Genomic DNA, 17,645 nt, shown 5'->3' with positions numbered 1-17,645 from the left:
ATTAGAATAAAGACTGAATGGCTCCAGAGAAGAATCCAAGGAAGGGGGAAGTGTCATAAAAAAACTCAGCAAAATTTTTGCGTAACCAATTAAAGGATGGTTGGGAACATTTGTGGGAATTACTGTACAGATATTCATAGGTCAAATCCAATAATTCCCTTAATTCCTGCAGATAATGGTTAAAAATAAATAAATAAATAAAAAGCTGCAAAAAAGATGGAAATACGGAACAAGAATAAATATTGACTAACAGTAAGAAAGGTACTTCTCAGTATCGCATTTTTCCTTCCAATAAAAATAGACTTGACCAAAGAAGTTAAAGCAGGCTTTGGAAAACCGTCAGAGGTTACAGCTGAGTATGGAGCATTCACAGGACAAAGTATTACTGGCAAGTTAGCAGGAAAAATAATGAAGAAATTAGATGGACAGAAAGTTCTAATCAGACCGTCAGCATTTTGCTGCTAATTGGACAACAGAGTGCTGCAAATACAAGAATGAAGGCAGTAGGCTTTCCTTCTCAAGGACCAGACCCCAGTTTTGAATATAACCAACTATGCTGCCTAAAGAAGAAAAAATAATTAAATCAAACTCTGGATTTCTAATCTGACGGTGACATCATCTTACATTATGGGGATGGGAGGAAAACAAATCAATATTGTCTCCCCATGGTACTCAAGAACTTCATTTTCTTAGAGAAAATAGCTCATCTAGAAAAAAAAATAAATGTGCTAATATACCAACAAGCACCTACCAACTAATTAGGAGTAACAACTAGTATAATACAGGCTATCTTAAAATAAGACCTCCAAGTAATGATGTCGGTCAGGAGCTTTCAGAAAGGAACACATCGCAGCTACGTAGGTGGCCTAAAACTCTGAGATCCTGCCTCACACCTAATGCTTCACTTTATTGACAATGCAACCCAGTGGTGTTAATACTCGGAACTCACCTGACATTGTCTGTTCCAGCCTGTGGATCAGTGACTTTTTAGCACATTCAATGTCAGGACTTGGGTAATCCAACACCTGCCTGCACCAAACTAACGGGCTGACACATTTCTGCATTGGAGTCAGTCTCTTCTTTGGAGATGAATATAACCTAAAAAGAAGAAAAACATTATGAAGACAAACAAAATGTGGATAAATCAGGCATGTAAAAAATATAATACGCACTATGCTATTTCTATTCTTATACTATACATGCAATATAAACCCAAAATTTAAAGAAAGCACAAGCTTTAAATTTAAATTAATGATTTTGGATACAGTATAATACTGATAACATGTGGCTATCTAAGGATTCCTGTCAAAAGCTGATGCCTATATTGTTACAACTTCATAAACCAATTGGTATTCCAGAAACAGACCCCCAATATATGGACAGTTTTACTCCGTTCCATAAACATACAACTGATACATCCTTGATTAAGTGATATTTGCCTTAAAGAAGAAAATGAAGAACCATGCAAAATACAACTAGTTTTCCTAAATGCAAAGAGGCTGTAAGCAATAATTGCCTCAAGTGCTGAAGTAAACAGGACATATCTCCTCATTTTGTATCCTTGGATGATAAATGTTTTCTTTCTAGTTACAGCTTGTACCCTAGCACCTGATCCTTTAGTTTTCCTCTGCACACTGAACAAAGAGACTGCTCTGTCCTAAGGGGTACACAGTCAAGCATTAAAAACAAGGAGGAAGAGATAATGCATGTAGGGGGGTAAAGGGAAACAATGGGACCATATTGTTCTGGAGGACTTGCTGAAGGGCCTTTGCCCATTAGCACTCCCATTCATTTATTCTAAATTCAATATTTCATAGCTGAAGAAAAAAGCATTCCATTTTAAAGGCTCTAAAAATTTAGCTGGAAAGCAAACAGTTTAGAGGCAAAGTCATATATCCAATCACTCAAAACAGGGATACTTAATCCTTGCCTTTGGAACAAAAACAAATCTGGAGATTTCTTTCAGCAAAAGACAAAGTAAACTGCAACATCCACAGCACTAACTAGAGCACTTGCATTTGCAGAGATGGTTAAATGTGTTTCTCCTAGGAGTGACAGACTTCATATTCCAATAGCTTAGGAACATATGAGAATCATTTGAGTCAGCATGCTTCATACAAAAGAGCAAAAATTCCTGTTTCCTTGATGCCTACGACATCAAAAGTTATTTTTTCACAGCTCTATTTGGAGATTATTAACTAATTCCTCATCTGTAATTCTAGAACTTGATTTTTTTTATTGTTATTTTTTTTAATTCCTGCCCTTTCTGTCTTGGCAAAGTCTGCATCATGACGGCTGCTTCTGACACCAGCTTCTGACACCAGAACCAGGCTGCTTCTGACACCTTCCCAAGAGGCGCATTTAAAAATCACCATGACCATCATGACCCTCCCATGCAGAACAGTGATCACTTTATTCAGAGCACACTCTAACGCATTCTTCCCTCAAACACTGAAACTAAAAGGCTGTATCTACAAGTGCAGGAAAGAGGATTCTCCTCACCTATCAGGTTTTCATGCGAAAACAAAATGGTTTTAACAGTGCAAACAGCCACTGCTCCATGCAACAGCCCACGTGGCTTACACTCTGCCCACTGTTATGCTGGTCGGTAAAAGTGGTTTTGCAGAGATCCCTCCAGGCACTCTGCCAGCAAGAAAAGCTAAGAGCCCATCACACGCTTACATCCTTGAAAATTCTTGGAAAGAACAGGATCTGCTTGATTTTCATTGTTCTGTTGCAACAATTACAGTAATTGCTGTACTTTATGCAATTACCTGCATGTAGATAAAGTCAACGTTTAACACTTAACAGCACTCAAATAAATGCCTTGAGTTCACTCTTCTTAGCATTTATCTCCCTGTACTCTTTTCCATCCTGAGGTAGGGTTACACAACAGAGTCAAAGGCAAACAAGCCAACCTTGGTGCAGTGCCGAGGAGACTCCCAGCTCCCTGGTGGCTGGCATGCCTTGCCACATTTGAGAAGTACCATGCACATTGGAAGTGTTTACAGTAATACCCAGCACAGTGAGCAAGAAATGCATGTCCTCTTTTTAAAGATGCACATGATGGGTTATTATTTTCTGCAATTTCCAACTGTTGCATTTGTTTGACAAGCAATTGATTTCCTGATATCCAGGTTCACGCAGTTCCTATCTTTGCACTCACTCTCTAACCAAAGCCATACTGCAGATTCTCCCACCTATTTCCAGCCAGTTGCTTTTCCTTCGGTTCACCTTACATTTCAAAACCAGACAGAACTGTAGAATATACGCAGTTCATACAACTCCTCTACCTCACGATAAGCAGCACACGTGCGCCAATGCAATAACACAACAACTCTTTCAGGACAATTTCTTCTATGTTGTGCCATTATTAATTCTCATTATTATGAAGCAGTGATCTTTATCCTATGTCTGACAAAGAGCGACTAATTTACATTTCGAAACTGAAGTAACTCTTGCTTTGCTTAATTTAAGTTTAAAAAATAAAGACCAAGAGCGAGGTGAAGCACTGGAGTAATGCTTCTACTTCTTCCTCTCCTCCCAGCAGCAGAAAGGGAAAGAGAAAAAGAAAGGATAATATGGAATTAAAATAAGCATGTAGATTTCACTTCACAAAGCTCAGTGATCTCTGTCCAGCTGCTGTAGGACTCCAAAGGCACAGGTGCTCTCTAGTTGAAGAGCTTCCCAGAAAAGACTTATTTCCATCCACGACCATTTACACATTCAACAGCAAAATAACTCTGCTAAATGGCAGCACAGCCACATTAAGATTGAAGATTACCAATGACTTCATACATCTTTAAACACCATTAAATCACCTTCTAAAAACAGGAAATGGAACGTGTTTGAGGAAGCAGGCAACTTAGAGTTACCACCCAGACTTCAAATATTAACACATCAGAAAAACTACACTCCAACTGATCCACAAGAAAGCAAAGACTCAACTACAGCTTAAGATCAAGTAAATGTAAACAGTACATGAAAGAAGTTTGGGAGTGCCGACCTATTTGGTAACAGCTTTAAGAAGCTCAGGCACATGACTGTGCTGCACAGGAACATTTCCTTCCTCCAGCTGTCACAAGCTGGAGTGACAGAGCATTCTCAGTGCAGTGCCAGCCTGAAACGTAAGCAGTCAGGGGCTCTGCTGATTAGTTCTAGGAAGACGCAGCACAGAAAAGGAAAGGCTTTTGCACAGGGACAATCGTCACTAGGCACTCACAGACACTCATAAGACAATGCCAGCCTAGTATGGTGAGTCATAGCATGTTGCACTGGGGCAGAGCTGAGCTGGGAAAAGCTTTGAAGAAAGAAGACACGGAGGAAGGAATGGAATTTTGCCATAAGGATTATCTCACCTGATGAACACACCTCCCTCCAATTAAGATACAAGCGGCTGGTTGCCATGGGTGTGAAGCCAGAAGCCAAGATTCCAACTAGGAAGAAAGAAGGAGTCTTTGTACCAAAACTCTTCTGTAGTTCAAGTGCATGAGGAAAACATGCAGATAATTAACAAGGTGCAGATCCATCAGATGGAATACACCAAGTGGAAGAACCTTGACTTACAGCTTATTTATTTTAGTCACATTATGCATGAAGAGGCAAAAGAGAGAATGAAAGGAGGGAATGGATAAAATGTGTTCCAGGCAGGATGAAGAAAGCAATGTGGTGAGAAGACATGAAAGAAAAACAGATAAGTAGGTACAGATCAGTAAGAATTTCCCCTAAAATAACCAGGAAAAAGTCCATGAGAAAGAGCTACAAGAAGTAAATAAATCTGACAAGAATACAGAGCAGTCTGGGAAACACAGTTTGGGGCACAACAGTATGAATCTAAACTAGAGAAGCTTCAGAACTCTACCAACACCTACAAGGTGTCAAAGATTTCATGACAACCAAACATCAACCATACCTAAAAGCCAGGAATATCACTCACACAACAAATTAAAAATGGGAAGAAGTTTCTTTTCTTTCTGCAATCCTGGAGCACCCGTTCCACGATAAAAAACATATCTCAAAGACATTAGAGTTATTACACTTCAATAACTAATAACTTGTGTAACCCTTAGTCAACTTAACATGCTGCTTTCCACATCTTCCTCTTAGTCTGAGGAATTGTTCGCAGAATTTGGTTTAAAAAGTTCAACTTTACATCTGATTTATACTTAACGTGCCAGTATCATCTTCTCCTTTACTTAAATCCAAAAGCCAGGAGTTGATCAGACCCTGTCCAGGTTCCAAGAGGCCAAGGCAACATTAACACAAGGTGACTTTAGCAGCTGAGCAGAAAACAGTGCAGTGTAATTCCAGCAATGGGATTTCATTCTGGTGCGGCTCTGGACTAAACACACCACATTTTACTGGTTTACCACAGCAAACCTGAGGGTGTTCCGTGGATATCAAGCTATTAGATGAAAGATGATCACTACAGATGACAAGCATATTTTTATCCTCTATATCTCAAAGCAGCAACTTAGCCAGCTAACTGGAACACATGACCAGAACAGAAGTGTAAACTATTAAAAATAGGTATTACTTTAACAGAAATAGCTGCTGAATGACAGTGTGTATAGCAGGAAAAGCACTCGCTTTCCATTTCAACTAAACAGGATACTTAACAAATACACTGAAAATATCGGTTTTCACTATTAACATAAGCAAACCACCAATAATTTCACTTTAAATATGCAGCAAATGCCTTCCATCTGGAAACAAAGTCCATCAGCCATGAGCTATTCCCCAGCCCTAATGGTGGGAAGTGAGCTCTACATGCAAGTGACAGGCAAACACTGGTATGAGCAGGCTAGCTACTGCAGCGGCACTACAGGAAGAGGATGCAACTGTTCAGAAGTTCACTGTGCAGTGTGCATAAAACAGATGCACAGCAACCTCCATACAGTGCAGTATGTGCACATCAGAGTAAGTTCTGAAGAAAAAAAATCACTATGATGCTTTGCTCTCATATTTAAAAGAAAGCTTGTCAGAAAGCTTAGGAAACCAACTCTGCAGCAAGTTACTGCAAGTCGTAGCGTGGATCCACAGGACATTAACTCCAGTAATTGCCCACGTGTGTACACTTAGCCTGCAATAAATGAAACAAGTCACTTTTTAAAAGTGGCGTAGCAAGCCACCCTGCATACAGTTACCAAGTCATCTTCAGCATGATATGCACCCACGCCCAACCTCACCCAGCAAGTCAGGCAAGCAGCCGTACGCTGCGTCCTGCAACTCTGAACAGAGTAGGCCTGAACCGAACTCCAAACAGGTCTAGCTGAAGTGCAGTACTGTGTGCACGTGCTGAGGAAAACCTTCAGTTCTATATCAGGAAGAAAGTCTGACCATAGTAACAAGGATTCAGAAGCATTAATTTCATGTGAGCATTAAATGTAAAATAAGGCAGTTTTATCAGTGAAGAGAATTATTTATTTTGTTATTACAAGGCTGTGGACAGTTTCATAATGGGGTATGTGAATACAAGGACTGAAAAGCATCCACGTTACACAAAGCTGCGAAAGAGAGAGAGATAAACAGCAGCCTTCACCAGCTACTATCTGGCACAGCCAGGTCCTCCCGAAGTCAACAGCTAAGACAGATCTTTACTTCTCCGTACAGACAAATCAACAGACAAATTAACCTTCTAAGCATAAGCTGTGATTTAAATTTAGTTTGTTTCCATCCGAGGTTTCCCCAGTTGGTAAGTGGTCGCTGATCACTACACTGGTATAATCCCACAGTTTAAACTGGATTTGGGGTTTAACAGCAGTGATCCAAATCCATTCGAACCTTGAAGAGTTCACAAGAGGTTTAACTGAGTACATTCACCCTTTTCAGTCGGTTCAACTACCTGAACGTCCTTGCATAAGCAAAGCCTTAAGAGCAGGATCTTCACCAAGCAGTTCAAGAGAATTCTACTTACATTATCCCTCCTATTTTTCACAGCACCATTTCTTTTCGATTGATCCACTGAACATTTTCTACTTCATTTAGAGCAACAGCTTCCATTTATCAAACGCGTCAAGTCTTCCCACCCTCATAAGAAAATATGTTGTAAGACTGTTTAGTGTCTCAGCTGTTGAAATGAGCGTTGTTCAGAAATTGCAGGAGTTCAATTTCCATTTTTATAAGATAATCTAGAAAAAGAAAATGTCAGGAGCCAACTTTTCATCCAGCCAAACCACACTTATCAGTAAGCGCACATTAAATTATAGCGTGGAAGGACATACTGATATTTCTTGATGAGTGCTACAAGTGGATTTTAAAATGACTCTTCTCAAGTTGTATGTTTTTATCTCTCCGTCACTGAGAATGAAATTTGGTCCGTTAGTCGCTCTAATGGGAAAGGAACAAAAACTTGCAGCAGACTGTATTTATGCCCTCTTGTCTTTTGAGGGCTCAAATTTGCATGGAAACATGACTGAAGCCACAACAACAGGCAGCACAACGTGCCAAACACCTGCCAGCAGCAAGTGCAGCGCTGAGTGAGCTGTGCCGCCTGCCCATCAGCGTCCAGAAGTGCATAAACAAAAACACACAGCATTTATGTCGTCACCATCACCGTAAGCTGTGACATCAACTTCCACTGAAGAGGTTCATCAAGTTGTCCACAATTAAAGATCAACATAAAAATGCTAACGCCTATTGCCACTAGAAAACTTGCTATATCACTGCAAACTTAATGTGTGAATTCACAATGTTCTATTTCCCCAGCGTGCTCTAAACCAGTAGATTACGGGGCGTAAGCTGGGAAATAAGAGCAGCTACTTTGCACAGACTCATCCCCTGGAAGATGATGCCTTGTTTTAATTTAGTAAGCTTGTGTTGGATCAGAATAAACTTATGTTCTCATACTTCTCTGTGGCTCGGGCTGGATGTCAAGCAAATGACTCCTCTGAGTTAGTACACACAATGTATCCTCCCTGAGCAACTGAAATGATTTCATGCATGGGCAATGTTTAAGTGTTTTTAATGGAGTCACTCAAATACTTTTTTTCTTTTAATAATCTACTTGTCTGAGCATTAGTCCTTGAAAAATACTTCTGCAGCTGAGCTTGAAAAGCAACTCGGACTCAAGTCAGACTGTTTCTGTTACACTTATCCCCTCAGCACACATTTTTGTTGTGTTTCTGTTAATACCGTGCTCCTCCCCACTGCTTCTCCCAAAACTCCTACGCTGCTCTTCTCCACTGGTGTCATGGGAAACTTCAGGCAGCTGCCGAACAGCACGATGCTATGAGAGCAAGCCTCCCTGACTGCTAGCAGAAGCTCATCTAAGGGCGATAAGGACAAGGTAACAATCTCCAGCTGCTGTTTCTGCTGGAGCAGCAGGCAAGCCGTCCATTTAAACAGAGGAACTGCCTACAGTGAGCTGCCGTCCTGTATCACAGCATGATAGAATTGCAGGGGTTGCAAGGGACCCTAGAGAGCAGCCAGTCCAACTCTCAGCTAACAGAGGTTCCCTACAGGAACAGCACAGGACAGCCAGCAACGAATGAAAACGTGCGGGACGACATTTCTGAGACAGAGCACGTTACATCTACTGCCTTTACAGCAGAAAGAAATTCAGGTCAGGCACGCATTTAAAGAAGCACAGCAGTAGCTGTGGGCTAGTTATGCACTGCCTCAGAGAACACGCACCTCCTCGGTATCGCACGCTGCATCCACGGCAGAGCCGAGAGCCGGTTCCTGCGCGCTGATGTCCAGCTGTCACGGCGGCCGAACAAAAGCACAGTGCCGCGGGCCCCGGGAGCGCTATCGCCGCGCACGGAACCCCCCGCAGCCCGCGCCTCGGGCGAGGCCTCCCCGCACCACCCCCGGCAGCAGGCTCCGGGCTAAGGCCAGGCCTCGGTCTGCTCCCCGCCTCCCTCCCCTCCTCACCAGTCGGTCTCGTCCTCCTCGCAGCCGGCCAGGCGCTCCAGCTCGTCGGGCCGGAGAGGCGCCGCATCGTCCAGCAGGCCGTCGCTCTCACCGCCGCCGGTCTCCTCGGGGGGCGGCCGCCGCGCCGCGGCCCTGGGGCTGAGGCAGCGGCCGTCGGACGGGGACGGGGAGGCGGCGGCGGCGGGGGGCGAAGGGGAGGCCCCGCCGCTGAGGAGGCGCTTGGGGCTGGCGGGGGCGGCAGGCAGGGCGCCGTGGCGACTGCGAAGCTGCTCGTTCTGCTTCTCCAGCTTCTTCACCAGCTCCTGCAGCTTCCGCACCTCCGCGTCCGCGTTCACGCTCGAACCGACGTCCTCCATGGCGCCTGCCGGCTGCGGGGCGGTCTGCGCGGGGAAGGCCGGCCGCGCCACCCCGTCTACATGGCCGGGCGGCCCGCGGCACAGGAGGGCGGCGGCAGGGCGGGGAGGGGCGGGCGCTGCCGCCTTCTTAGCGGCGCTGGCGGGCGGCGGAGGGCCCGCATCCGGCCGCCATCTTGCCGCCTTCTCCGGCCCGCCCGAGCCGCAACGTCACTCTCGTAACCTGGAAGTGCCCCGCGTTGGAGCCGGGCGGGTGTCGGCGGGCTGTGTGGCGAGCTGCCTTACCGCGCTGCCTTACCGCCCTCTGGTGCCCCGTGGGGGCTGGGGCCTGCAGGCGGCCGTCGTGCAGGCGGGTGGCGTCAGCCACGCTAAGGGCGGGAAGAAGGGAGCCGGGAGAGCTGCTGCTGGGGTGGTTAACAAACTGTGGAGCAGCTTTGGTCTGGGAGCAGGGACCTTTAATCATCGGTGCCCTATTAATAGCAGCCCTTGCAAACTGCTGTGTACATCGGCTGGTAAATCTAACTCCTTATCTGCACCGTTTGCTAACAAGTGCCGTAATGAAATCCAGGTAAGTACTGTGAGCGCAGTTGGCTCTGTTAGCAGAGCTTGCAGGCCTCTGTAAGGCAAGAAAAATGGTAAGGTTTGTGATAATAAGGATATTTGGTGTCGTGATGATACTGCTGACAATTCGGTGGTTGGTGAGTGTATAAGTGGTCTTAGAGAAGTTCATTCTAACTGAGGGCATCTATATAACAATCATAAAACACAGCTTCCTTCTTCTTTTCCTACCCTCAATCCAGGTGTTGGTGGCAGGACAAGTAGTCATGCCATTAGAGTATTTTGGTCTTTTCTGTCATGTAGATAATATGTGGGAAGAGCTGGGCAGACAGTGTTAGGAAGGATTGGAGTCAGAGAGCTCCTTAGGACTGCCAAGTAGAACTGTTCATCATGCTATGTTTGGGGCCTCCTCTTTGATACAGTGGCACAGGTATGGGTCTGAGGGCTGCTGGTACCCTCCCTTTCACCAGTCTTCCCTGAGGTCTGTCTGTCCCCAAGGTTCCTGCCCCACTTTATCATCCCCTACTGACACTGCTTTCCTTCCAGCAGCACCAGCAACTATTCCTCCCAGCAACATGTACACTGCAAAAAGATGTGTGGGCAGTGGGGAGAGAAGTGTGGAGTGTTACTGAATCATCTGCAGTTTTTCTGAAGTGTAAAGGCAACAGAGATGAACAAAGGGAGTTGCTGGTTAATAGTCACCATAGTCAGTGGTTGAATAGGAAGGACTGTGATCCTGCTTTCTCACTGTCTTGTGCAGAGTATTTCCCTGTCATGTTTTGGGAAGGGAGTTGAGGATCAGGAGCTGATAATGGAGTTCCATAAGCATCTCACTCATCCGATTCCAAGCTTGCTCTGGGCAGATGTGACAGACCACACCCAAGCTGAGGCCTCTGGCTGACTATGCAGAATAGTTACAATTGGTATTAATGCCACAAAAGATTAAATATTTCCACTCTGTTACAAGAGCAAGTGAAATTTGTCTGCCTGTGAAATTAGATGTGTTGCAGATTCATTTCTTTTTTTTTTTTTTCCTGAGCGGGTTGAATCTGTGTTGTCCATTTCACACACATGTAGAGGAAAGGGAAAATCAGCAATTCTTCAGAGTCTTGTGGACTCTGAAAGCCCCTCTGTGCACAGCCAGCGTGGTTGGCATTCTGTGTTATTGGAATAGGCAGTAGCAAAGCTGAAGGGCAATAGATCTCTGCCTGCGTGTGTGCTCCCCATGTCTAATTCAGGGTAAGTGTGAACAGAAGAAATGGGGAGCACTACCTTCAAAGCACAAGAAGCCTGGCTCAGGTAATTCAATGTGTATCTCTCTGACAAGTGGTTCCTGAGAAAAAAGACCACCAGGAGCTTTGTTTTGGTGCCCTTTGAGCTCCCTAGCATGGACAGCTGTCATTTATTTATTTTGGTATAGCTGTAATTTGTTGTTTAGTATCTGGTGAGATTGTTCAATACTGACTTTGAAACCTTTATTTTAATTGCCACCTGAAATAAGAAAAAAATCCCTTAGAGAGAACAGTAAATAAAGACAGGCAGATGCGCAGTGGGAAGTTAACGTTTGTAGCAAATATTTAACTTCAAGCCTGGAAAACTGGATTGCTTTTTAAGCAGATTTGTTTAGTCTCCTGAGGAAGATTGTTGCCTGCCAAACTTTCCAAAGGAGGTGTTCAACAGGCCCACACACGCTCTTGCTAGGCGGTGTTGATCTAAACCTTTGAAATAAAAAGGATCATTTGTCATGCCAGTATCTCATGGCATGCACAAACATTGCATATGTGGTGGAATTAGTGTCTGTCTCTTTCAAAGCTAGTTTCAAAGCCCTAACTGAAAGAACCAACATTACAACTTTAATTATCTATAGAAGATATCTCTGAGTTCTTCTCAGTGGTGAGAAAATGTATCTAATCCATTGGCTTAGGCTTAGTTTACCTGGAAGCCTAACTGTGCTTTAGAAACTGAGCAGCAATGAATTTTTCAAAGGCATCTGTGGACAGAAGAGCCTTTACAAATCATTTGCAAGCAGATGGCCTGCTGTATTTACTACTGATACCTCTTGGTGTGAAAGAAGGACCACATTCATACACATTCCTGCAATGTCATAAGCGCTTCTGGAGGGCACCAAGATTCTAGCTGAGCTCTACCATTTAGATACACTTATCTTGGGTATCCTCAAATGAATTGTTTTTTTGATGTGAATTAACAGGCCTCTCTTTTATGCACAGGAAAGAAGTTGTTTAAACCTGCTTTTATGCTCCAAATCTGGAAGGAGAACAACTCTAGGGTACTGCACAGGTTTCTAATGAGGCTAGTGTTCATAGCATGCCATGTGGCTAGAAAATATGTGACCAAATATGGAGTTTAACCCTTAATTTATAGAACTAATTCAGAATGATGACTCGTCAAAGATTATTATCAGAGTTGGGCGTTGTAATAAAAGTTCCATATCACTGCAGACACCCTAAATGATGTCTGCTCACCTGAGCATCATCATTGTAGTATTGGAGTTCCTTCCACAGGACTAGAGTCTTTTCTCCTTGAAATTTTAGCATAATCTGCGTATAATATTCATTAACAAATGTAAATTCAGCTTCATGATGGAGTTAGCTACCTGTATTTCATGCTTATTGATCACTTGGAAATAATAGCTCTTTAGAAACCCGCTGAGCTCAGTGTGCTTAAAGTGCTGCAATGGGAGCGAGGTGACTCAGAACACTGGGAAAGGACTTGCTGTTGTCAAGAAGATCCACGAGGCATATTCGTTTACATATGGCAGTAATTTCAGGCATGGGAATATCACTGAGTGAAGACTTGCATGTTTCCACCCATCTGAAGCAATCTTCTGTTAGACTACTCCAAGAAGTCTCTGAATGTACTGAGAACTCTTCTGGCACCCCTCTATTAGTGACCAGCTCCACAAGGAAAAACAGTTCATTGTACTCAAGGGACTCTGAAAGCATTCTCCCCTATGCGCTTTTTTAGCAGGAAAAAGTCCTCAGAATACAGTTAGTGATGAGTGAACAATTTCCAAACTTGTGACAGGCTTGGAATGCTGAATTTTCACACCTGATGAAGAAGCTGCTACGTTTTATATATCTCCTTATTTGCCTTTTCATGACAGTTTGTGTCTTAGAGGAGAGAGAGAGAATATAGATAGAGCCATGCAATGGCAAAATTTGTAGTTAAATTATGTTCATACTTCATTGATTCATTTCTGCCTTCTATTTAACTAGGCTGGACTCCTGGCTGGAGACAATGTACTAACGCTAATAAAAATAATTAAGGTTTATGACCAAGAAAGGTGGGTGGATGTGATGAGTTCTGAATGTTGCTGGGAACATTGCACACAGAAAGGAAAATTTCCAATAAACATGGGATACCGCCCCCGTCCTTGAGCTTGGAGGAGCAGTGACGACACCTTATTTGCCAAAGGGTGTATGGTTTCGTTATTATAACCTGCTCTACTTTTTCTCCCTCCTTTGACACCGTCGTTTCTCCTCTTGGTGTAGTTCGGAAGGCCGTCGCCGCCACCTAGTGACAGCCCTGCGCACAGTGACAGCCCCTGCACCGGTGGCACCGGGACCTGGTGGGAGAGCAGCGATGCGCTTGGCCATATAAACAAAACTTAAGGGAAATGGATGCCTTACATAACGTAGGTGCAGGCATTAAAATGAATCTAGGCACTGCCCCAAACTATTTGCCTCAGCTTTAGTAATGATAATAGCATTGTACACAAGCAAAATCACAGCAGTGAATGGGTGTGGAAACAGACATTATCACAGGCAAGGTGAAAGCAAAGAGCTCAGCTCTTGAGGAGGCTCAGAAACAGAGATAGTAAAGCTCATGATATGAGTTTTAATGCATTTGCTGAAGCAGCTGCAATGCTGTGTGATTAAACATTAGATAATGAAGCAAGTTTCTTTTTCCTCAGGGAAAAAGGGATCCTTAAAGATATGTTATTTTGTTGCATACAAAGATTAAATATTGCATGGAAGAAATACAGATATGAAAGGATACTAAAGATAGATTTTGCCCAATTAATTTGGGATTTTCTTTGATCAAATATGAGACTTTTTTAAAGAGGAAGTGGTGCACAGTGGCAGGACAAGGAGCAATGGCTCGAACACAGGAAGTTTCATACTAACATGTGGCAGAACTTCTTTATGGTGAGTATATGGTGATGGAGCATTGGAACAGGTTGCCCAGAGAAGTTGTGGGGTCTCTTTCAACAGAGATATTCAAGACCCATCTGGATACCTACTTGTGCAGCCTATTATAGGGTATCTGCTTTCACAGGTGGGTTGGACTCTGATCTCTTGAGGCACCTTCCCTTCTCTGTGATTCTGTGATTCTATGAACTGCAACAAAGCAAATCAATATGGATCTCAGGAAAGTGATTGACATGGTGTGTCAGTGTGGTGATACTGGAAAAGCAGAGGGAAGAAACCAGCTAAAGAATTGTACTTACAGGAGAAGGCTCAGGCTATAGAAAAAAGAGTTTTATGACTGTGGAGTGCATAGAGATTGACTGCATTTGTCTTTTGTGGTATTTTCTTCAATAAAGTAATGAATAAATAAAAGTAGAAGTGATTAATGAAATATGCTGGTAACACAAAGATGACTTTAAAGCACAGGAGGACTGAACCGCCATAAAGTGGAAGCACAAGGAACAGAAGTCTAAAATAACAAAGGCAAGAAATTGGTGATCAGCAAGGTTTTATTCAGGAAGTACAGGTGCATCAGCTGCTGACAGAAGGTGGCTGTTTTAGTCTGTTGTCCATTGCAGGATATCTAAAGACCACTACTCATGGAGAGTGAAAACACACCTAATTATCTAAAGACAAGATCAGTGATCTGAGAAGAATTTTAGTACCAAGTTCCCTTTCCAGCTTCACCCAAATACTTGCAGTACAAACCACACAAGAACAAGCGATACATTGATGCATATGCTTAAGTTCAAGTGGAAGATTTGTCCCATTAAGTCTTCAGTTTTGGCAGACAGCTTGAACTAGGAGAAAAGGGAGTGTATAAAGGAACCTATCATTTAAATGCAAGCAAAGCAACCCATGCAATGTTAACAGAAATAAAGATTTTGCTGCATTTTGTAAACCAAACACTGTAATGTAAATATATCTATCAGAGCATAAAATGAGCAATGTTAATATAATAACCAACAACTGCTGTCAATTTACACTCTTTCGAGTCAGCCAGAAGGAAAACCTTGCAGTGTCAGGTTTCACCATGTCCATTTGTAACTTGGGTAAGCTGCAACTGTGGCATGCCAGGGTCACTGTTGGCCAAGCAGTGGGGCTGTTTTTTGTTGAAGCATGTGGTAATAACGAGTGTGTCTGTACGTATAGCATGCTTCAAATGTCCACTGACATTTACCTTTTTATATATTTTTGCAAATATATGTGTAAATTCTACCAAAATGTTAAAATGAGGTGTTACAAAAGGATAAGTAGGATAGCAATAAAGCTCTTCTATCTTGCTGATAGGTAAAATATCAAATTTTAATCCCTTCAAATGATCTAATTTCTCTGCCAAAACTGAAATAAATGAATTAATATCTGAACATGGAATTATCAAGGAAAATCCTCTCTCTTGTGACCATACCAGGCTCAAAACAGCACATCCCTTTCATCAGAAGTGACCTTCTGTGTGAATCCTTCTCTTTAAGTATCCTCAGCCTCTTCCAGCACTGTACTTTGTACGTGCACAGTGTAACTGATTTTATCCTCTGCAGATTTTATCATATGCAGGCACTGGCATACCTTAGGAGTATGTCAGTGGGCTACAGCCTTTTCAATGCTTTTATCGCTTGGTGGAAAGCTTGGGTTGGATCATAGAATTGTAGAATGGCCTGGGTTGTAAAGGACCTCAAAGATCATCTAGTTTCAACTCCCTGCCATGGGCAGGGTTGCTAGCCACTAGATCAGGCCACCCAGAGCCACATCCAGCCTTGCCTTGAGTGCCTCCAGGGATGGGGCATCCACAACTTCCTTGTGTGACCCGTTCCAGTGCATCACCACCCTCATCATCATCATGAGGGATTTGTGGAGGCTGCAAAATTAAAGGAATAGGTGGGACATGTTCAGCCCAGGTGTGGGATGTTAATGCAGTTGGTGGTACTTCAGAACTATGTATGAACCTTGGTTAGGAAGGAAAAGCTGCCTTGAAAAGAGGCAACGGGTAATACTGCCTTCCCTCCATCACCAGCAAGCCCCTGCATTAGGGCAGAGAGGGATGCTGGGATCTGATGCCTTAAGACACATTTTGCCCTTTCGGTATTAGCAGATCTGAGCCTATTCCAGTACCGTACAATTCTTTCAATACAGAAAGCAGTACACGAGAGTTAAGCTATATTCAGACCTCAAAAGATGTGCCAAAATGACTGAAGCCAACCTTTGGTGGAAAGTTCAGAGAAGAGAGAAAATCAAAGGGCCCTTATTTTTAACCAAGAATCCAGCAGTTTGTGTCCATTTCCCAGCTCAGACAATGTGGCAGCTTAGTGAGAGCGAGGTATTTTCTATGGGCTCAGTTCCTGCTATTGTTTACAAGCCAAATGTGAGGTTAGATAGTAACGGGTCAGCCCTCGTAGTCATGGCACAGGCGTCTCTTAGCAGTTACATGGCTGTGTGTTAGGACAAAGAAACACGTGAGGGCAAGAGACCTACAGTCTTCTTCCTTTCACATAAACATTTTGGCAAGAAATGCTTGAGAAAAATAATAGATTTTGCAGTTGATGCTTTTTTATTATTATTATTTAACAACAGCAACAAAACCCTGTTTTAAAGTAATGCTTTTAACACTCATCGCATTTGATTTTCCTAAGAGTTAAGTAGAGGTGAGTAAGTAGTTCTCAGAAAACTCTGGATTTATGGCAGAATCCAATGAAGTTCAGGGGGTGACAGCTAGGGGAAGAATAGGGTCAGTGTCAGTTGTTCAGATTTTCCTATTTCTGCAGTATGAAGTGATGACCCGAACAAATAGATGTGTAACAAACGGTGTGTGCATATACTTGCATCTGTATGCATGTGCATCGTCATCTGTATGTGCCTATACATTCATGCATACATCTTTTCGGCAGGGTAGCAGCAGACTGCACCAGATGTAAAGTAACGTTAGAATGCTGGACATCAAATACAGAGCAAGATCAGATTGAGGCATGAACTGAAGGAGGCTACAAAACAGTGGGAATTACAGGTACAGTGGAAAGCCAGTTATGTCCTCTTTACATCACCCCAGGCTCCCCAGTCATCCCTATACCTCAAATTTAAGAGCTTTTTGGAACAAGGAAGCAACATCTGTAGAACTGTTTCCGATGTCACAAAGGATACAACGTTTATCCCCTCTTAAAGTTGCTCGAGGCAGTAGAATTCAGGCGGATGAACTGGACAAAAATGTTCTGTTGTCTGTCCCTACTGTGTAGCCATGTGTCGCTGTTAAGTGTTACTCGAAAAGTGATCATCAGTGAGTAAAACATTTTAGCACAAAGGTAGCAATCATTTACTAACAGAGCAAATGCCATTTGCCATTCTCTTTTAAAAATATGTAACATTAATCGCTCACATTGAAGACTAGAGAGTAGGTTGTTAGGATGACTGCAGGATGCCACGAAGTTCACAGAATCGTAAAATGAGGTAAGAAACTCTTATTAACTCTGAATTGTCATTACTGAGGTGCCACACACAGTCCTGGTAGAGGCATAGTGAAGACTGCTGTCCTACTGCTGTTGGAACTCTTTGAAGTGGATTTACTCAGCTTTGGTTCTGTATCAGAATTCCCAAGGGCACTAAGCAGCCATAAACAAAGCTGTAACCTGTGCTGTGTGTAAATTCTCTGGGTATACATCTG

At 43.2% G+C, this 17,645-nt stretch overlaps 1 protein-coding gene across 3 annotated transcripts in view; it reads right to left on the bottom strand.

The window, feature by feature from the left end:
- The window catches only part of SLAIN2 (SLAIN motif family member 2), a 36,538-nt gene extending 23,261 nt beyond the window's left edge, over positions 1-13,277 (bottom strand). For 2 of the 3 annotated variants that reach the window (XM_072335170.1, XM_072335172.1), the window contains exons 1-2: positions 8,875-13,277; positions 950-1,098 (exon numbers count right to left, since the gene is read on the bottom strand). In XM_072335170.1, the coding sequence (XP_072191271.1) occupies positions 950-1,098; positions 8,875-9,230 (505 nt within the window). In that variant the 5' untranslated portion in view covers positions 9,231-13,277. The remainder of the gene's footprint in view (positions 1-949; positions 1,099-8,874) is intronic. The other variant, XM_072335171.1, reaches the window with a different exon arrangement.
- Positions 13,278-17,645: the final 4,368 nt, after the last annotated feature.

The sequence above is a fragment of the Excalfactoria chinensis genome, chromosome 4, assembly GCF_039878825.1.
Source record: "Excalfactoria chinensis isolate bCotChi1 chromosome 4, bCotChi1.hap2, whole genome shotgun sequence".
Taxonomy (NCBI): Eukaryota; Metazoa; Chordata; class Aves; order Galliformes; family Phasianidae; genus Excalfactoria; species Excalfactoria chinensis.
Note: the sequence above shows the minus strand (reverse complement) of the source record. Positions and strands in the feature narration are given on the sequence as shown.